We start from the raw sequence: 20679 nt of genomic DNA on the forward strand, positions 1-20679 counted from the left end.
GGAGACCATGTCTTCTTACGCTTTCTACTAGGTAATATACAATGTAGGTTCCACATGTTTCATATGACATGATCGGTCCGTTATATTTTTCGTGTACAATAAGCTTCGACCCTTGACGTAAAAGGCGATGTGATACCTAAATAATTACTCCCTATCCTAATGGGCAAGGCGAATCTTCGGTTCCTTTTGGGCTCAAATGCTGTGTCGGCCCATGAGGAACTACAAGGAGTTTAGTTCTTCCGCGTGGCCCGGCCCAATAAGTTTGCTCGATGATATAGAACGACGTCGTATCCATGGCCAACCTCCATCCTTTTGCTCTGCTAATGCAGGGGAACCGAACCAGGCGGGGAGAGCTCGAAGCTCACAGCTATGGCGCCCACTTCAACAACGGCATTCGCCCATTCAATCCCCAGGTTAGCTTCGGCGTCAAGGCTGAAGCTTCCATTCATTTGCCACGGACCCATTTCATGTTCTTCTTCTTCACTTGTCGCCGCTCGCTTCCTCCGCAACTGCGTCCTGCAAGAGCCTGCCCAGGACATGTCAACTTACAGGGAGAAGTTCTCCCAGAGAATGGCCATGGCGGGGCTCAAACCCCACCACCGGATTGGTCAGTTCATTCTCTTCTATTGCTCGTCTCTTCCTTCACGTTCCCTCGAATTTGCGAGGAAATGAACCAAATTCTTATTGGTTGTTTTTTTTTTTTTTTTTTTTTTCTGGGTGTTACTCTTACTTAGGACTTACAATGCTAAAGGCCCCTTCCTCTGTGTTGGATGAGATTATTTCATGGCAGTGTCATTGAAAGTTCCAATTTTGAAAGTTCGATTTTCGTAAAAACTAGAGATATTGATGTTTTATATGTTGTTTCGAAAAATTGTCAGCTCTGGGTGTGTCAGGAGGCCCTGATAGTATGGCACTTTGTGTGCTGGCTGCTGCTTGGAAAACCGCTGGCCCCGATTCCACTACTAGAACCAACGGGTTTATTGATGGGCTGTTGGCAATAATTGTCGATCATGGGCTTCGCTTGGAGAGTGGGGAGGAAGCCAAAACTGTGCAGCAACGGGTTTCTGACATTGGTATAATCGATCAGTCTTTAGTTTTCGATTTAAATTGAGGTAGCTTTAGTAGTGAATGTGAAGCAGATGGATTCTGTGGCTAAGGTGGAGTTCTTGTAGGAATCAGATGTGAGATTGCCCGTTGTGAGTGGACTGATGGGAGGCTGAAACAAGGGCACCTGCAAGAAGAAGCCAGGGAAATGAGGTGACGTCTTTTGCATTAAAAGATCGAATAAATTTTCTAACCAGTGGTGGCAAGATTTTCCTTTGCTGATGAAGACGAAATGGTTCTGAAGTTTGGCATCCTCCCTATGGCAGGTATCAAATATTTCAGAGACTTTGCAATCAACAACAGTTCGGTGTCCTTCTTATTGCACATCATGCAGATGACCAGGTCCCATTTCCCTTTGTTGATATTTCACATATTTGTCTTATACTTGATATGAGAAAGCGGCATATACTCTTGTTGTGGTTCATTTAATGGATAACAAGCGGCGGAATTGCAGGCCGAATTGTTTATTATTAGGTTATCACGCAATAGCGGCGTGCTTGGACTTGCTGGCATGGCTTTGACCTCAGAATTGTTCTCCAAATTCATGCACTCTCGTATTATGGACTTGAATCATGGGATTCTTGTAGTTCGACCCCTTCTGGATTTCACCAAAGAAGACTTATATGAGGTAATTCGAAACCAATATTGTGACAACAGGAGCCATCATCATCAACATTCATTTTCCTGCATCAATATTTCGCAGATATGTCGAGCGGATCGGCTGGACTGGGTAGAAGATCCGACAAATCGAAGTCCATCATATGTCCGTAACAGGATTAGAATGTCCTTGCAAAATTTCTCATCTACAAGTGAGTTTCTGTTGGAATTAAATCATGTCATGTGCTTTTACAAACTGTAGGGATCAGTGATATCCTCCTTTGATATAGAAAACTGGAAAATATCCTTGGAAAAAGGCAAAAAATGTTGTATAGTGCATCAGATTACACTGAAAAAGTTGGTTTCATTTCTTATGTAGTCGACAAAAGCATAAGAACTTGTCTTTGTTTTATCAAAAGTTTGAAAGGACTATAAATGCTTTTTCCATGCGAGAGGATAAAAGAGAGATGTGGAGTAGTTCTTGTTGGCTGAAAAAATGCTTCTTCTTTTTGCGGTATTTGCTAGGAATAGGATTATTTCGGCTTTCTGCAGCTATTCTTTATTGATATATGCTATGCTTCTTCTTATCAAATGTGCAAACACTGGATTTCTCATGGCAAGTCTCTGTCAGGCACCTTCATGTCCGAACTGCAAGCTCTCATCTCTGCTTGTCGAAGAACGCGCATATATGTAGACAAAACTTGCTCTGACCTGATAAGCCGGTCTCTAACTATCACGGATGTGAGCAGCCTTGCCACAATTAACACCTTCTGCTTTCTCTGGAAAAATACAAATTAAAAGAAAAAGATAGGAACCTTCACTCTTCAATATTTGCTTTGATTAATATGAATTCTTATTTTTAAGCTCTTATGTGCAGCTCGGGTATGCAGTCATTGATCTACCAGTCCTCAATGCTTCGAAAGTTGATGATATATCGTTGGCAAAATTTTGTTCTATAGTTGTACAGGTACTACTGGTTTTGTTTATTGACCTCTTTTCTCATCTTTTCATATGGATGATGTTTGCTAATAAAATAATGATCTCAAATCTCAGTTCATCTCACAAAGGCATCGACCAGTTCGAGGTAGCACTTCAAAGTTGCTACTGAATTACATCCGTACATTTCCATGCAAGGTAATTCTGCACTAAGGTAGTGCAGCTTCTGCTCTCTTTTCGTCGTTCTTTACTTGTTAGAACTGGGAAACATTTTCCTGCTTATCATTATTCAATTGTCAAGAAACAGAGATGAAGGGGACAATCTGTCAGATTGCTCTTTGTAAGGTGTTTTATGATATATCATGTAAAGTGCAACTCAACGAATTCTCTAATCGCCATGCTGTTTTCTGCCTTTTTAAATTCTTCAAGAGGAGCACAAAGTTGGTTTACACATGATTTGCCTATTTTCGGCTAAAAAGTAGTGAATTGACTCCAGAAGCTTTCGGAATTTGTGCAGACTTCCCTTACTGCTGCTGGTTGTTACCTTTCTCCTGCTCCGGGATCTAAAGGCACTAAGGTCCTCGTCTGTTGTTCAGTCAACTGCCCTTTGCCTTCGAAAACAGAACTGTTCTGTTTGGAAGATAGCAAAGAAGACCATGAAGATGATTTCATCTCAAACGAATTGCAGGGAATTATTGATCTTGCAAATTCATATTCAGATCTCTATTGTCCCGATGCATCAGATGTGCGATTTCTAGATACCTCAAGTTCAGTTCTAACTGAAGCCAAAAGACTGAACATGATCAGTGAGTCTACCTATAGAAGTATTCTCTCAATGCAGGAGGAAGAAATGAAACGATTCAAGCCCAAGTATGATTCTGATTATGAGCGAAAATCACTTGTGGGATCTGCCAACTCTTCTGAGGCCAAACTGCTAGAACCAGGTCAGACGGGAAAATTCATGAACAGATTCAGTATTTCGTGGAGATGGCATGAGGAATTTGCTGGTAATTGCTGTAGATCATGTCTGGTCGGGCAGAACAAGGTAGCTGTGAAGGTTCGCCACATGGAGGAGCGTGATTGGCTGTATCTCTCTCAGCTGTCGAGAGATCAGAGTTCAGAAAACGGTTTGGCCAAGTCATGTTTAGACCGTGCGATATCAGCAGGTCATTGTCTCAGATTTTTGAAAGCTCTTCCTGCGGCTGCTCGGAAGAGCTTGCCTGTCCTAGTCGATTCCGATGGACTTCTGCTAAGCATCCCGGTATGTAGTTCCTTTTTCTTTCATATATCTGTTGCTCTTGCTTTTTGGTTCTAATATGCTTCATCTGTGAAAGTGTACATGAGGTTCCATGAGAGCTGATCTGGTTTTGGGCCTACCTTCCTTATTCAGATTATTGGCTTCAAACATTGCCCTTTATTGGAGGTATCATGCAAGTGGAAGCCAACAGTGCCACTTGGAGGAGGACACAGTTCGTTTATTTAATCATCCTTCTGCAGAAATTAACTCCTTTTCAGCAATGAGCATATTGTAACCTCGGTTTAGATAGTTGCCTCAGTGAAAAAGTAGACTCGAGAAATAGGAGGAACCCCGATTTTGTAGCTTCCATTCTACGATTCAACCCGAACCCAATGTGGAATGTATGAATACATAAGAAGTCATAATTTTGATTAACATTGACACGAGTGTCCTTGTAAATTCTCTCATTGTAACATTGACATAATCATCCGCAGGGTAAATTCTGTCATCTGTTATTGGGACAGTTTATGAAGTCCTTGTATCATAGTGTCCAGTTCAGTTCCAAAGCTTTATGGCTGGAGTTCTGTGTGGTGCAAACTCGAATAAGACGGTAGACAAGCTTCGATTTGAAATGAATGAATTGTCGGAAAACCAAAATCTCTGTAATGAAAACACGATGTTTAAGTGAAGAGAACTCGAATAGCAAACCGAAGAGGAGAGAGATGCTGAGGAAGGTTGGTCATCAGATAGGAGCGAAAGACTAAAGATTCTGATTAATCACAGATTATCATCTGAACTATGCTTCTTCAAATCATCACATGACCAAGCAATCCTCGACCATTCACAAATGCATAATCTTCAGAAGAAAAACGACAGATAAATCAATCGAAATTCTTAACCGTATACAAATATTATCAAGGAAGAAATGGATTAAGATAAAGGCTTTGCTTTGAGCCTCAGAAGGAAGGCAGTAGGTGAATTGTTGTAATCACAAATAATATGTCATAAATACCACTACCATTCATCATCGGCATATTCACAAAACCCATTATTGATATTTGCTCAATCTTTCATCAAATTCCCAAAAAAAAAAAAGAACTACAAAATTGAAAAGAAAAAGGAAAAAAGAAAAGAGGTAAATTTGGCCTCATAGAGAAGATTAGGTCTGTCAACACAGATGGTTTCAGACATATGCTTGTCAAAAATAATGAATTTAATCATCGGCCGGTAAAAAGAAAAGATTTTGACGACAAAATTGAATTGGAAAAACAATTAAAAGGTTAATTTTTAGTTTTTTGGGGGGGAGGGATGAATGAAGGGAAGGGACTCAGAATATGGGTGGTGATATATCAGGATGGTCGGCAAGGCCCCCTTCAACGGAGGCCAATTACGACGAACGAGACCTTTCTTGATACAATCGTCACCGTCCCCTAACAAGATCCCCCGGCGGAGGAAAACTCTTCAAGAGAAAACGAATCGAATCAACAATTTCAGAAAAGCAAAAACCCTAGCTTGCGAACAGGAGAAGATGCGATAGGAAAGGAGGGGCGTGTTAAGCAGGAGAGGATAACCCTAGCACCTAAACCATCGTGACGCCATTGCTTTGGATTGGTACGGGGAGAGATGACGGTGATGGGTGCTCGCTTAAATAGGGATCGACGGGAGTCCGGGAGCTAGGGTTTTGGGATTTGGAGGGGGGGATTAGGGTTTGTGTGGTTTTACTTTTATGCCCCTCAAGCCAGCCGGTCAAATTACATGACTGACTCTCTGGCTGAACTCGAGGGATGGGATCTTTCTTGTCCAACGTTGTTGAATCAAGAACCTCTACCAGCCATCGACCCATACCATACCATACCATACCATTAATGAAGTTTTCTTTCAAGACGCAGATGAGACTTTGGGTGCATTTATCACGATACGATTGAGGGTGTCTTGATCGCGATTTGGGTTGTATGATCGCTACCTCATCTTCAATGATACAGTTCCAAATGAGATAGTACGAATATAATTTTTAAGTCCTATACTATATGATCTTATTAGATAAGATCCTTTTCTCTATCTTTAGGAACCAAATTACAACATTTTTAGACACTTTGATAAGTTAACTTTGAATGTCCAATCTAATGTTCCTGAATCTAAGGAAGCGTAGGTTAATTGAAAATGACAAATAAGGACATTTAGAAGAGGAGGAAGAAAATTAAGTGCACACAATTCGCCGCTCGAAACCATGAGATATCGGATTCAATTCTTATCAGTGAGACTTTTGTGTTCATTTATTTAGCTTTGTCATTTCTATTATTGTACTAGATCATCGACATTCCTTATAACTGAAGGAAAAAAAAAAGGACAATTAGAAAAGACTCAACGGCTTGGACAAGTCCGTGCCTCGTGGAATAGAATTATAATCTATTGACAATTTGTAAGGGTCATCCATCTAGCGATTAACGGCATAGCCTTGCCAGATTTGAATGTTGGAAGACATCGCGTTGGAGGAACTGAAATTTGCCAAGGTAAATAGCATCACATCAATCCCACAAACAATAGTAAATAGCATCAATATGTATAAATTATTCTTTTCATACTCCACAAGCTCATAAACTCAAGTAACTTCAAATACATATTCATATATGGCTGGCTAACAACGATAGCATATTTAAGAATGCATTCGAACCCATGACCTTATGAACTATATTTGTGAGACGTACGCACGTTCTATTCACTTACTCTAACTCTCGAAAGTCATCATAATATAATCTTCTTCAAGATCACCGTGCTAGATTTTCATGTATTTTCCCTTTAGTCGATCGTTCATGGCCATGCCAAAGCGCAAAAAGCGATCGATATCAACTCAAATGATATGCACATGCGCAAGAACTATTTGTCATTGTTTGCTATAAATTATATCAGCTCTTCAGTTCCTCCCATAAGAGCGAAACCGAATTTTGTTAAGAGAGGCGAAAGAATGGACCTACTAGATGGGCCAAGGTAAAATTTGGGCTTGATGCAATAATGACTCGTACAGAACAAAATGAAGTCCCGTTTGGCGGAGTACCACCCCGTGTTGGTAATCTATATTACCACTTTGTTGGTAATTTGGATTATCAGTAATCTGATTCAACCAAATATGTCAATGTGGTGAACTCAGATAATCAACCTCACATCATCGGTACTTTAGATAGATTGCTGCATATCAAACGTCACCTAAGTATCATATTGGTGATGACGAGTGAGAAATCCAAGTTTACGTTCCGCATATTCCTTCGATTCGGGATGTTCGAACCGCATGGGTCCCGGCATGGACTGGTTCAACATGTCATATTTGAATGTTCTGAGATTTTGACGACTGGTCTACATACGGGCCTGGGCCCCCATTGGTGTTCTGGACCAAAGGGAGGAATTGACCATTGAGGAGAGGATCTTTAACAATAGATTAATTAATTAATTATAGTCAGACAACAGGACAAAGTCAACGTCAAGGGGAGCGGCCATCATCGACATCCGACCGTTCAAGGTTTCCTTGATCCCGTGGACGGTTTCAACGATACAACCGCACTAATGGATCAGATTGCACCAGGAAAAGTAACTATGCAAAAAGTGAGGAAATGCTGAATTTCTTATTTTATTATCTTTCTATTTCATTGATGAGGTTTTTTGAAAAATATTTGTGATTTGTTAATTTGTTGAAGTTCTAAATCGAAATATTTTTCTTATTTTTTAAAAATCTCCTCCCTTTTTTCTGATTGTAAAGGACAAAACTGTGGATCTCAAAAGATATGAAAGAAAGATCTCCCTCCAAGCCGTACATATGACTTTCATTGAATACGACTTTCCACATAATTCTATATGTATTCGTGAGATTGAGTATGGAATTTTGTTTACTCACTTTAAATATAAAATTTCTCTTTTCAACTTCACATGTGTGAGTTGATTGAATTTTACACAATCATGTAACTGTGTAATAGTTATCGAATATTTATATATCATTGGTTTTTTTTTTATGGGGTTGCTAAGGAAGATTTTATGGTATTGCTTCCTCTTGGAAATATATTGGAGTGGATCCCTACTAAATATGGGGACTCAATCCCACGGTTGTATGACCATTACTATTCAGCTGAACTCGGAATTTTATGGTGCAGTTGAAGAAAGTGGTTGCATTGCACCATATAATTAAGTGATTTGCCAAAAAATAAAGTAAAACTCCCATAATTTACGACCTAAAATTCATGGAGATATGTATAATTTACTTAGCAATGTGTGTAAGTTATTTTTCTTGTGAATAATTTAGAACACAAGAAACTCTCAGTTAATTCACTTTAATGGCATATAAATTACTGGAAGTACATGCAATTTACTTGATATTGGCATATTTTACTTTAAATTAAAGTAATTTACTTTGATCGTATGGCTCGATCATTTTTAAAGTGATCTTCCCGCCGAACCCGTCTGGAAGAAGAGACGAAAACCTTTTCCACCCATACATGAAAGATTTCTCGTAGGGTGAGGATAGAAGGTTTTCCTTCAGAAACGGTAGAAACTCGGTAAGGAAGATATACTGTGAAGATACGCTATTATGTGACAAAAATGAAAAGAGGTGAGAAATAAGAGCAGATTACAGTTTTGAACCCCACCACGTTGGATCATTCCCCAAATAAAATACCTACTACAACGTTGGATATCTTGAGAAAAAGAGAACATATAATTGTTGCGAAAAATATAATCATTTTTCAATAAGTAAAAGAGATAATTACCTAAAAATATATAAATTTTACACATTTTTTCAATTTCAGCACGGACTTTTTTTCTTGAAGATGCATAAAAAATCTATTATAACGTTCGTTATCTTGAGAAAAAGAGAAAATATAATTGTTGCGAGAAATATAATCATCTTTCAATAAGTAAAAGGGATAATTACCTAAAAATGTATAAATTTTACACATTTTTTTCAATTCTAACACAAACTTTTTTCCGTAACCTAAATATGAACAAACTATTTATTTAATATCAATTCTAGCACGAAGCAAATTTTGTATTAATTTGAGTGGAAATTGCTGACATATGTTATCAATGACATGTGGCTGAACATGATGGGTCGAGTGGGATATACAGACATTTCTTAATAAAAATTTTCCAAAAAAAGGGAAAAAAAGAGGGAAAATTCTGGGTGGGATGGTGGCCCGCGATGGGAGCCTCAATCTTGGCCACCACCCCCTGATTGGAGTTGGTGGTGACCACAGAGGGTGTCGCTCGACCTATCATCTTCAGTCACGTGTCATCGAAAACATATGTCATCACTTTCCGTTTAAATTAATGGAAAATTTGATGTCGTGCTAGAATTAATATCAAATACATAGTTTGTACATTTTTAGGTCAACGAAAAAATTTTATACTAAAATTGAAAAAATGTGTAAAGTTTGTGTATATTTAGGTAATTAATCCTAAATAAAATGTATAACTATGTTAATTGGTTACAACTAGCATTGGACAAGATTGTCTATGAACACCAACGAGAGGCCTACGTGCATTTTCACTTCTTTTCAATTCAATTATCACCACCGTCCCAATAAATCTGCGCCACAAATAATAACCACTAAGAAAAATTGCCAAAGTTGTGAGATACCTGGGAGTGCAAGTCGCTGCCCCTCTCATTTCCTGATAAAGAATTTTTCTTTTTCTTTTTTTTGTATTATACAAGGGACTCATCGACTTTGAAGGAGATATGAAAATTTTAATTTTCTATTTTTTATATAAAAAAAAGAATTTGTCTCTATTCCAACTACTCAAAAGCTCGAACTAATGAAATCAATTCTTGTATATACCTGTGGATATTTGCTCTCTTGGCTGGTGTGGGACAAACATATTTACCCTATAAATCCAAAAACTCGAATTAATAGATGATATAACTCATGCCCCACACACACATATATATATATATATATATATATATATATAATTTGCTCTCTTGGCCGGCGTGGAACAATTTTACATTTCACCCTCAATAGGAAGAAAAAGGTGAACGGGCTCGGCAGACAAACTAACGAAAACTGAACTCAAACCTTTGTAGCTCTGAGTTAACGGAATACGGCACCATTTTTGTGCTGAACTTATTTTCCAAAAAGACCCAGATTTTTCTTTTAGAGTCCATGTCTTTAATCCTTGTATAAATTACGAATATTGAAATCATATCGCGAGGATGATCAGATAAATACCCTCAGTTAGTTGATTGATGACACGTTGTAATCTCAGTTAAAAAAAACGTAAGAGTTTCACTAAGAAATGCAGTTTATTGTCGCGACGTTGACTCTCAATTTGAAATTAAGAGTTTTTAGATGCAATTTTCATCAATAAAATTTTTATACCTCTTTATTCTTTGTCTTTTGGAGTTTACATCACTTGATATCCAAAAAATCAATGGGCTCTAACTAATCCAAATTATAGCAAGATTATCCTGCTAAGAGATAAAACTCTTTACTCATGAACTTTATTCATTCACAAGGTTCAAACTTAAAGGCTTTGTTTAAAATGTTAAAATGAGCGTATGTGTCCACCAAATTTCAGATTCAGAATCCCGTGGGATCAGCCTGTATGTCTTTGGCCGGTTTACCTTGTTTTGTGAGCTTACAGGCCTGTGTAGGAATTAGTTGGGTGAATCCTGAATACCTTAAGTTAGCGGAAAAGGAAAAGAAAAAAAAGAACCTCTCACGTTAACCTTTTAAATCTCCCTGTAATAGGAAGAAAAAATAATTTCCCATAGGAAGAAAAGCAATTTTTTTAAATATATATAAATTACACATAAAATTGGGGAAGAGACTAGAGAGAAATAAAGGAAGAAAAAGAGCCGTGGGGGGGAAAGAAGATGGAGAAAATGAGAGCATCCCGACAAATGACAAGGCGTACAGGTCGAAACTCCGAAACTACACGTAACGTGACATAGGAAATTCCCTGTCCCCCCTCCTCCTCTGTATGTACACACACTGCAAAGCCAGGCTATATATATGCCAGTGTGCGTGGCACAACTTTCTGGGTTCATTGAGGCTGCGCTTGGAACATTTACAAGTGTATTAAGAAGATTCTTTGTTGGATTAGTTTTAGAGAGAGAGAGAGAGAGAAGAGATGTTGGAAGGGAAGGCAATGGTGAAGGAGACAGACATGGGGGAGAAGATGCAGAGTAAAGCAATGGCCTGTGCTTCTCAGGCACTTGACCTCTATGATGTCTCTGACTGCATCTCCATTGCTGCCCACATCAAGAAGGTCGGTCATGCCACACTCCCTCCCTTTATTCTCTTTGGATTTTCCTCTTCTCTCATGGCCTATTTATTAAAGTTTACGTTGATTGGTCGGTCTCGGTCGATCAATGATGCAGGAGTTCGACAAGGAATACGGGACGGGGTGGCAATGTGTGGTCGGGTCAAACTTTGGCTGCTTCTTCACACACAAGCAGGGGACCTTCATCTACTTTGCACTGGAGAAGCTCAATTTCCTCATCTTCAAGGGGGCTTCCTCTTGAAGACACTCGGCTTAGAGAGTGCTATGATATGCTGCTCGGGTGACCGAGAGAAAGTACAGTCGTATTTCGAGTCCCCTGTGAAGGTCCGGGAGGATCTGCTGCTGGATAGAATCTTCAGCTGAAATTTTTTACGCCGATTCCGTCTTAACTCTGCTGCGAGTTCAAGAACGGCCCGAGACCGGGAGTGGGAGTTATGGGATTTGGATTGTGTAAGATAAGATCAGTAGTTGGTTTGGACTAGCTGTTGTGATGTCCTTATCTTGTCTATCCAATCATACACCATGCATCCTATCAATTATTTGAGCGTCCATGACTGAAGGATTCTATATTCAGTTCATTTGTTTAGCTTATCCCTTCTAAATTCCAAGTCCTACCAGGAGAGGACAAATACATTCGACTTTTGAATTATGTGTGGATCCAGTATGTTCTCGAAGCAACTCACTCATGTCGGGATGATCTGCCAGTTGCGGAGACTTGGATGTGCAGATGCTAGTGTACTGCAAAAAACAGTACTAATCATGAGCTCGGACCGCGAGAAGCTGGGGCTCCGGCTTTGGTGACCTTGCTGGAAAGGTCAAGAGCTGCAGTTCCAATTGGCAAGCTCAAGGTGAAAGTGGCATAGGCAAAAAACCTTTGCATAACGATACACGTATCTACTCCCCATTTCTGATAATTGACTCACGGATTTCCGTTCGGCTAAGATGCCAACAGGCAGCTCCCAGAAAGAACTTAAAATTCACCTTGTCCTTAAGATCAATGTAGAAGCTGTACTCACCAGATCCTTCCAAATCAACCAGAAAAATCAAAATCATCTCAAATAGCTAACTGGCAGACCGATATATAGAATCGTAACAGACTAGCTCGGAAAAAAGAGGATGCTAACCTTACAAATTCAGCATTCAGCTGGATAACTCGCTGCTAGAAACTAACTTCTCAAAGAGAAACTTCGATTCTCGAAGATCATTATTCATCATTTCAGTGGACAGTTTTATTTACACACAAGAGGCTGTTACCCCAACACCCATTGCGGACATCATTCGAACCTATTCTTCCTTTTCTTCTCCTAGTCCCATTTCTGTTCCTTGATTCTCTCCTCAGAACAGACTATACATGGCTTCAGATTACAAAAACACACCAGTCATATTCTCCAGTCGGAGTATTCCTCAAATGTTCTGGGAACTAAAAAAATTGGAAACCTTTCATTGTCTAGAATCATAGCACACTTGTGTGTACAGAGCGATCTTATTGCACAAGCCCGATTAGAGTTTCTTCGATCAAACTGCTTAAGACAGTCTCTTCCACCTCTTTCACAACATGCTGCACATCTTGCGAGCAAAACCCTTTAGTCCAACCCGCATCCCATAATATACTCACCGCTCCTCCTCGATGCAAAGATAAATCTCTCTGCAACTTTGCATAGAGGCCGTCCATGAGAAGGCTATCGCTTGCAAACTTGCAGTAGCTGCTGAGATTCTCAATCTCCTTCAGTATTTCCTCCAACAAATTATCGAGAGAAATGCGAGTTCTTGGGTTCCTTAAGCCAACTATGAATAGAGAATCGGTTGAAGCATTATCAGTTCTGCACTCTATATATTCGTTTGCATAGTCTATGAGGAGCCTCTCATTAGGAGAAAAAGAATCCGCATCCGTCGGCTTTTGCAAGAGAGGAGGAGGATCCAAAATGATTGTGGAGAGATACTCCGCATGCGAAAGAAATGATGGACTGCTCAGTAGTAGAGATTTTATGTGGTCTCCTGTTTCAGACCCTTCCAGATCTGATTTTTGGCCATTGGTTTCTGATCCAAGTTCTGCAGTTGAGGGAGAAAGAACAGTAGGAGAATTCTCCATGCCACTGATTGTTTCCGTGTCTGCATTTATTGACAGATGAGCTTCTGTAAGTATATGGGTTAATACATCTAGCAACAAGCATATTATTCGTCTGGTCAAAGAAAATAATCTCACTGGCACCATGTTGCTTATCATGACAAATTTTGGCAGAAAATTGATGTGTTTAGTTATAGTAAACAGTTTCAGATTTCTGATCTTCAGTCTTTTCAATCTTGAAGAAAATATTTCTCCTATCATTTTTCAAGATAATAATGAAGACAGAAAACTAGGAAAGCTTTCTCCTTTATGTGCAAGCAAGCAGACTATCATTAGATATCTGTCTTTCTTTTTCCAGCAAAAGGAGTAGAGCCTCACCAGCAACTCCAGATTCAGATGCAACAGCAATTTCCACTGTGAACTGTGTATCCTCATTGCCAGGGCCCGTTTCAAGCTTATCAGGATCGTTTCGACAAAAGATATTAATCTTCATGCCATCTTCCACTTGTGCAGCATTGTTTTTCTGCAGAAATGACAGTGGCATCATAAATGATTACTGATATAATATATATATGAATAATGTATCACGAAAGAACATACGGGATTTCAACTTACATCCGATTCAGCTACTGTGGGCTCCTTAGGCTCGTTTGCAGGTGGTTTCTTTCTAGGGCTTCTTCTAAGGTCTCCACAACTTCGATTGGAAGCAGTCTTCTTGCTTCTTTGCACTTCTGGGGGCGAAGTTTCCTTCTTTGTCTGATCCTGCCTACTACTCCGAGTCCGTTGAGGAGAAACATCCCTCTTCATACGATTCCGACTATCCTCCGGCCTTACTGTTACCGGAGCATTTGCCTTGACTTGATCTACTGACTGCTGCGTGCTTTTAGCCTTAGACTTGGCCTTCTCCAATGATCTTCTGCTGCTCTTTGTCGCCTTTTCAATCTCCCCAGATTTCATTTCATGCTTTTCTTTCTTAACTCGCTCTTTAACTGGAGGACTAGGATGTCTCGACTTGTTAGAGTCTCTCTCAGCATTTCGTTCCCTTTGTCGCATGGTGATTTCCTCTTTTGGGAGTGTGGATCCTCTTCTCTCGCAAGAAGCAATGCCTGCAACCTCTCTCGGTTGTGGTTTTCCGTGTATTCTTTCTGAATCATGGACAACTTCTCTGTTAATTCTTCTGGTTGGGAACTTCTCATTTGCTTTCAGACTCTTCATTACTGTTATCGAACTGGAGGCTTCCTTTCCTTCCAGCCACCCACTCGATTCAAAGTGTGGTCCACAAGAAGGTTTTATTAGCACGATCGGAGGGACATCATCCACATAGAAAACTGGAGCCTTCCTGATCGGATTGCTCTTTAGAAGCCCTTTACATTGCATGGTCTCGAGTACTTCCTTGAGTGTCCTTCGATTGGGCTCATCAGCCTGAACTTCAGGCTCGGGTTTCTTAAGCTTCGCCACATCGATGTTGAACTCAGGCTGCTTCTGCTGCTGCAAGCTCTTCTCATCCTGCAACTTCCTCAGTACCCGTTTCGAAGACATCTCTTCCAGGCCCATAAGCTTTGCTATCAAGTTTGACCCTTTGGCCTTCTTCTCGGGACCCAAATCGATCGTTTCATCATAATTTACTGAAGAAGACTGGCTCGAGCTTGTAGAAGGGATCTCCAATTGTGATTCGAACTTTCTCTGATCGAGCTGCTTCTGCCTCGCGAGGCCGCTCCTGATGGCTTCCCTGAGCTCATCAATCTTCTTCCTTGAAGATTCATCCCCTGGTGAAACGTCCAGCTTCCCAAACCCGAATTCCCGACCATGGCTGAGATCGCATGGCAGCCCAGAATTGTCCGACTTCTCCTGCTTCCGCTTCAAACGGGCCACATACTTGGAAGCCGCCTGCAACTTCCCCAGCACCATCAATGATTCCTGCAGATCGAGAGCCCCTTTGAGCAGATCCTTTGCTAAGTCCTTCGGTTGCCCTTCAGCGGTTATCCCCTTAGACCACGACTCGATCATGTGGTTCAACTTCTGAGCCCCCTTAGAGACCTCCAACAGCTGGAAGGAGGCCTGACCGAGCTCCCCTCTATGAACAGCTCTGTTCGAGCTCTTCGGCCTAATAACTCGGGCTTCACTGCTCGGTTCCATCTTCCGATAATTACACTTGTTGGACTTTCTGATTGTCCCACATTCCACAACCCCTTTCGGATCATCGCAAGTGACAAAGGGTCTGTACCCGACCGATCTCCGACCGTCCTGCGGCATATCTCTAAGGCGTGAAAGAGCCCAGTCAAAACTCATGCAGGAAATTAAGATAAATGCAACAGACAAGAAGAATTGACAGTTCCTTCAAACGCTTACAGTAATAAACATTATCAGCTGCCGTTCACAAACACAAACCACAGACAAAAAAAACAAAAAAACAAAAAAAACACACACACACACAAATGTTCATTGTCTTCTCATCCTCCTCCTCCTTCAGATGGCCCAAACTGCACAGTGAACTCTCCGTAGCAACTCAGAGCGTAACGCAAAATCAAGCAGCTTTCTTCATGAAATCAGACAAAAATGGAAACTTACAAAAGGGAAATGATGAAGCTTTGAAAGGGTACCTGAATTTCTGTCTCTCTCTTTCTTTTGGGCTCTGTTTTTATCTTCTGAGCTCTGTTACACCAACTCTCTCTGCCTCACCATCTTCTAAAACAAGAACAGAAAGAGAGAGAGAGAGAGAATAGAGAGAGAGAGAGAAGCAAATCAAGATCCACAGAAGAAGGGGGGAAGGAGGACGAGTCGGTGCATTGACTAAGAGGGCCTGTGAATGAATACTGATGAAGAGAGGAAACCACTTGAGATTTTTTGGAGGAAAAAAAAAAAGGGTTGACAGACTGAGAGATTTGGTCGATGTTTTTGTATATAAGTAATTAGTTACACAAATTTGATTGATAGTAAAACAGATACAGATCGTCCGGTGGAGTGGTTTTGCAAAATTTGGATTGCTGTCGTAACATCAATTATGTGTTTTTTGCAGACAACACGGGGTTCTAATTAAATATAAACGAACAGACATGGCCAAATCTTAGACCAAACCCCCTGACATTAGAGAGAGAAAACGACACTGAGAGGAAAGAGGTGCGAACTTAACCCAATGAAGGAAACATCGTACAGCCCGTCCTAAAAGATTACCCTTATTGTACAAATTCGAAACTCACCAAAAAATATGTTATACATGTTCAAATCCAAGTGGATATGAAAATGTGGATCAGTTGTCTAAGTTAAGTTAATGAATCGAGCACAATTCGTGATCTCAAAAAATTAATTAAAAGAAAGAAAAAGCAAAGGCAACTATCAGATTGCCCGTTTTAGGTCTTTTCGCACAGTATCTATATATTGTTTCCTCTTTACATCGGAAAATTTTGGGGTTGACACTTAGATATCATAATTTTCGATATTCATTACATGTGAATAATCCTGTGGTATATATATACAAATAACAAAATGCTCGGGCATCAATTAATATAAACAAGTTGTATGCGCCTCAAAGGGAAAAATTTAAAGTTGTATTTGGTATTAGAGTTAAGTTGAGTTGAATTGAGTTTTGATTTTAATTGGTTTGTAATGATTGTGTTGTTGAATTATGAAAAAAAGTGTGAAGAAAGTAATGAATAATTAAGAGAAAGTGATAATTAAGTAATGATTGTATTGTTGAATTGTGAAAAAAGTAACGAATAGTTGAGAAAATTTAGTATTAAAAATTAAATTAAATGATTAAAAAAATTGAAAAAAAAAGAAAAGTAATAATTGCGTTGTTAAATTGAAAATAAGTAGAGTTAAATTAAAAAAAATTTCTAAAACCAAACAGGGATTTAAATGATTCTATCTTACAATAATGTGATAAGGAAAAACCAATAATATTATTTCAATTAAGAATACTTACTATAATTAATAGAATAATTAATAATTATTATTTTATTTATTATAATTTAATTTGTAATTTTTCACGTTCATGTCGAGGTAGAATCGTAGAAGAATCTCCCACGTCAGAGGCAAGACAACTATTCACTCATGGGGAACTACTCTCGATAGGCTCCCGGATGTTCTGCCTTTGATTATCAATAATATAAAGAAATTCATCATCTTTCTTTTGTCCTCATGTGAGAATGGGAATACACTATGGCCGTGGTAGCGTATTTTAATTTCGGTTTCTCTGGGTCAAAATATTTATTTTATTCCATTTCATATATATTCTAATTTATCAAATAACAAAAAAAAAGGGAGAAAAAGATAGGGTGCTTTCTCATGCGTTGATTGTTGACAATGCTAAAAAAGAAAAAGAGAGGAGCATCTTGATATCTAAATTAAGGATTATCATTCTATTAGTTTGATCTGCAATTTTTTTTTTCAGGTACAAGAGAAGGACAGTTAAATCCACAGTTTTCTTTAACCTGCGATATTTTTTTCTTGACCATGGGTTATTTTCAGTATAATTATAAAAATTAAGGGTATGTTTGTTTCAACTTAATTAACTAAGTGCTTAAATGTTAGTTACAATATAATTATAAGAGAAAATGAATGTAAGGAAAAGAGAAAGATGAGAGATAAAAATCTAAACTACTTAATCATGAAACAAAAAATCACTCAATGAAATAAGTAAAAAATTTTGACTTAACGAAATAAATTATTTTTCACTTACTGTTTAATTTTTAAATACTTAATTTATCAAACACCACCTAAATTCTGAATAAGTATAAGCTTATGTTGCCCACAAATTCTGAATGAGCGGATGCTTGGTTTTGTGAGCACTAATTAATGTTGACATCATGAACAAATCAAGAACTCTTAGATTGTAGAATGATTATTACCCTAATTAATAAAGTTATCGATGTGATTCACATGCTAGTGCAACGTCGGTTTTCTCAAAAGCAAATTACGCAACATATAATGAATGTTATTAATATGGCAGTCATATCTCTATTTTTTAACCTAACCTACCGGCCAGTTCTATCTAAAGTGAATAACACTGGCTCGAGATATGTTTAAATGTTGTGTCCAGCGGTTCGACGGATTGGCAATAGAAATTCAAGACATGCTATGCTGATCGGACTCGAATCAGTTTATGATTTGTGCTTGTTATTCTTTTTTCTTGATAGTCAAAACTGTTAGTCTCATAAGTCGGCCTTCGTGAGAGTAACAGTTTTTGGTGGCCTTCGTGAGAGTAACAGTTTTTGGTTTGTGTGGGGTGACGAGTAAATAAAATAAAATTGATGATATGATATATATAATTGTACGTTGGAGCTCGATCGGCATTTAAATGCGGTCACAGGACTCTTGCAATTTTAACAGCTTCTTTTTGTTACTTTTTGTGACTCCAATTAATGATTATTTAATATCCAATTTGTCCTTTCTATACCTATGTTCGGTTTCTTGAAGAATTATCGAATTCTCTTAAAAAAAACGTTATTCCTTTTATCTGTTGGTCGTCATATTAACTTTTTTAATATAACTTTCACCATAAGAAATCGATCAGAATGACTTAGAATTGTAAAGAAAAGGTTTCTTTTAAGCTTCCATGGATTCACAATCACATGTAATGAATTCGTGACGATGAATTTGTCTAAAATTTTAAGTTTGGAGCTTTTAGTCCCTCCGACCGAAAGACTACAGGCGCAAAACCCTTGAAATCATATCTCATATTCTTTTATCCATTTATTATGGCAGCAATTTGTAAATAATAATAATAGAATATTTCCATTTAATTTAAATTTGTTTATCATATTATTAAAAAATAATCACTTCCAGTTAATTTTTTTATGAGGAAATATTTCCAAATATGATTATAATATCAATATTGTGCATAGACCTTAATTAATCTTGCTTGATCTTTCACCGAGGTTTGCTTGTTATTCACAGGGGCAGCTTGGAGCAGTCAAGCAAGTTAATTGCATATATATATATATATACACGCACGCACATACATATGTATATATAGGGTATTTTAATTTTTTAGTGAGGTAACGAGATACCCGTAGTCTAGTGACAGAACTAAGCCCTATTCGCGCATTGCTTTGTCTTAGTAATGAAATGATTTTAATGGGTTTTGAATCCTTGTGTTGCAGGTAATGTAAACTCATTAACATCATTAATTTGCCAACAAGACCGCTTCTCTAACTGGACCTACTATAGTAGGAGTAAATATGACCAATTAGTTGTAATCTATGTTAATAGCAACAAGAAGTAAATACTTAATAAACAATACTAGTCACTGGTAGTAATCATATTTTAATATCATGAAACTAATTTATTGTGATAAACCAATATATATATATATATATATATGAATGTATAAATGTATGTATGCATAAGAAAGTTCATTGCAAATGATCTATCTCGACGTACTATTATTTTGACCATTAGACTTATTCCTTCCGTTGATCTCAAGGCTAACTCCAGAGATAAAACATGTATGTTAAGTCAGGTTTTGATCTACTTGTTGAGTACTCTAGCTAGTAGGCTCAAATAATACTGTCGAGGTCTAGAAAAATTCGGTCTTAGATACGTGCCTTCCTTGTGTGTTTCATGAACCTCGAACCTCCATGAGCTCAGCACGATCTGCCCGCAAAAAGGGAGATTGAGAGGGAATTCCGATTTCCCTCTTCGATACTTAAAATGATAGTGTGTACGAGTAAGTAGATAGAATTAAACTTAGGATTTAGTGATACTCGCAGGATATTTATAGAGACTGTAGGAAATCTCTATTAGAATATCGTAATCTATATCATATATTTAATTGCATATAATAAGTAAATATAGTTGCCAGATATAGGATTACAAGTAGAATAATATCTTAGAATATTGTGGAATATCTAAGAGATATATCAAGGATATCACCAATTACACAAGAGATAATTGTGGAGATATTCTCATAATTGGATTTTGTTACCTATTTGGGTGTATCAAGGTGGGCTCATGATGCTAAATCGTGCCTAGTGAACCGGGTCAATTTTCTAATCCCTAGCATAGCCCCTCACTCCTGTGAGCTCGAGATGTCGTGGAAGTAGATCAAATTTCATGACCGAAATTATCACATCGTAAGCGATGTCTTTGCTCGAACGTAAACTTTGTTTCGCTTGTTCAGTCCTGCAAAGGAAAATTCCGCCATTGTTTATAGAACGTTGTCGCTTCTGCGAGGGAAGGCTTCATCCTTGGTTGTCTGATGTTCTTGCTTCCGCTAAGGAAGGCTCCGTCCTTTGTTGGACATTCATGTTTCTGTGAAGGAAGACTCCACTCTCGGTTATCGAGCGTTTTTGCTTCTGCGAGGGAAGACTTTGCTCTTAGTTTTAGAGCGTTGTTAGTCATCGGGACGTGCTCCTTGGTTATCGGACCTGTTTTAGCTTAGATTTTAGTTATCAAGCGTTGCCCCATCATTTGTTATCAGATGTTCATGCTTTGGTTATTGGGATATAGTCCTTGATTATCGAACTTATCTCGACCC

At 38.5% G+C, this 20679-nt stretch overlaps 3 protein-coding genes, 1 long non-coding RNA gene and 3 other non-coding genes across 9 annotated transcripts; 3 read left to right on the top strand and 4 right to left on the bottom strand.

Moving 5' to 3' along the window:
* Nucleotides 1-316: 316 nt before the first annotated feature.
* Nucleotides 317-4382, top strand: LOC116197631. Of its 2 annotated transcripts, XM_031527810.1 has the most exons (11): nucleotides 317-607; nucleotides 879-1073; nucleotides 1173-1257; nucleotides 1371-1446; nucleotides 1559-1732; nucleotides 1808-1913; nucleotides 2333-2442; nucleotides 2579-2668; nucleotides 2755-2835; nucleotides 3155-3898; nucleotides 4028-4382. In XM_031527810.1, the coding sequence occupies exons 1-11, from the start codon at nucleotides 370-372 to the stop codon at nucleotides 4118-4120; spliced, it is 1992 nt and encodes a 663-aa protein (XP_031383670.1). In that variant the 5' UTR covers nucleotides 317-369; the 3' UTR covers nucleotides 4121-4382. The 2 variants fall into 2 exon arrangements, with proteins under 2 accessions (XP_031383670.1, XP_031383672.1); XM_031527812.1 differs by lacking the exon at nucleotides 317-607 and having other exon boundaries at nucleotides 932-1073; nucleotides 1180-1257.
* Nucleotides 4383-4608: 226 nt separating this feature from the next.
* LOC116198329 lies at nucleotides 4609-4701 on the bottom strand. The gene has a single exon (XR_004155265.1). It is a non-coding gene; the product is annotated as a small nucleolar RNA snR60/Z15/Z230/Z193/J17 (small nucleolar RNA).
* A 125-nt stretch (nucleotides 4702-4826) lies between these two features.
* Nucleotides 4827-4907, bottom strand: LOC116198342. Its single transcript, XR_004155277.1, has one exon. It is a non-coding gene; the product is annotated as a small nucleolar RNA U83 (small nucleolar RNA).
* A 290-nt stretch (nucleotides 4908-5197) lies between these two features.
* Nucleotides 5198-5303, bottom strand: LOC116198332. Its single transcript, XR_004155268.1, has one exon. It is a non-coding gene; the product is annotated as a small nucleolar RNA Z43 (small nucleolar RNA).
* Nucleotides 5304-10821: 5518 nt separating this feature from the next.
* LOC116196067 (dynein light chain 1, cytoplasmic-like) lies at nucleotides 10822-11786 on the top strand. The gene is made up of 2 exons (XM_031525594.1): nucleotides 10822-11122; nucleotides 11235-11786. Exons 1-2 carry the CDS (start codon nucleotides 10985-10987, stop codon nucleotides 11376-11378), a joined length of 282 nt encoding a protein of 93 aa, XP_031381454.1. The 5' UTR covers nucleotides 10822-10984; the 3' UTR covers nucleotides 11379-11786.
* Nucleotides 11787-12196: 410 nt separating this feature from the next.
* Nucleotides 12197-16222, bottom strand: LOC116196066. Of its 2 annotated transcripts, XM_031525593.1 has the most exons (4): nucleotides 15803-16222; nucleotides 13818-15457; nucleotides 13581-13725; nucleotides 12197-13246 (listed from the first exon to the last, which is right to left on the bottom strand). In XM_031525593.1, the coding sequence occupies exons 2-4, from the start codon at nucleotides 15453-15455 to the stop codon at nucleotides 12621-12623; spliced, it is 2409 nt and encodes an 802-aa protein (XP_031381453.1). In that variant the 5' UTR covers nucleotides 15456-15457; nucleotides 15803-16222; the 3' UTR covers nucleotides 12197-12620. The 2 variants fall into 2 exon arrangements, with proteins under 2 accessions (XP_031381453.1, XP_031381451.1); XM_031525591.1 differs by lacking the exon at nucleotides 15803-16222 and having other exon boundaries at nucleotides 13818-15781.
* LOC116196068 lies at nucleotides 13132-13823 on the top strand. The gene is made up of 2 exons (XR_004154753.1): nucleotides 13132-13272; nucleotides 13561-13823. It is a non-coding gene; the product is annotated as an uncharacterized LOC116196068 (long non-coding RNA).
* Nucleotides 16223-20679: the final 4457 nt, after the last annotated feature.

The sequence above is a fragment of the Punica granatum genome, chromosome 2, assembly GCF_007655135.1.
Source record: "Punica granatum isolate Tunisia-2019 chromosome 2, ASM765513v2, whole genome shotgun sequence".
NCBI lineage: Eukaryota > Viridiplantae > Streptophyta > Magnoliopsida > Myrtales > Lythraceae > Punica > Punica granatum.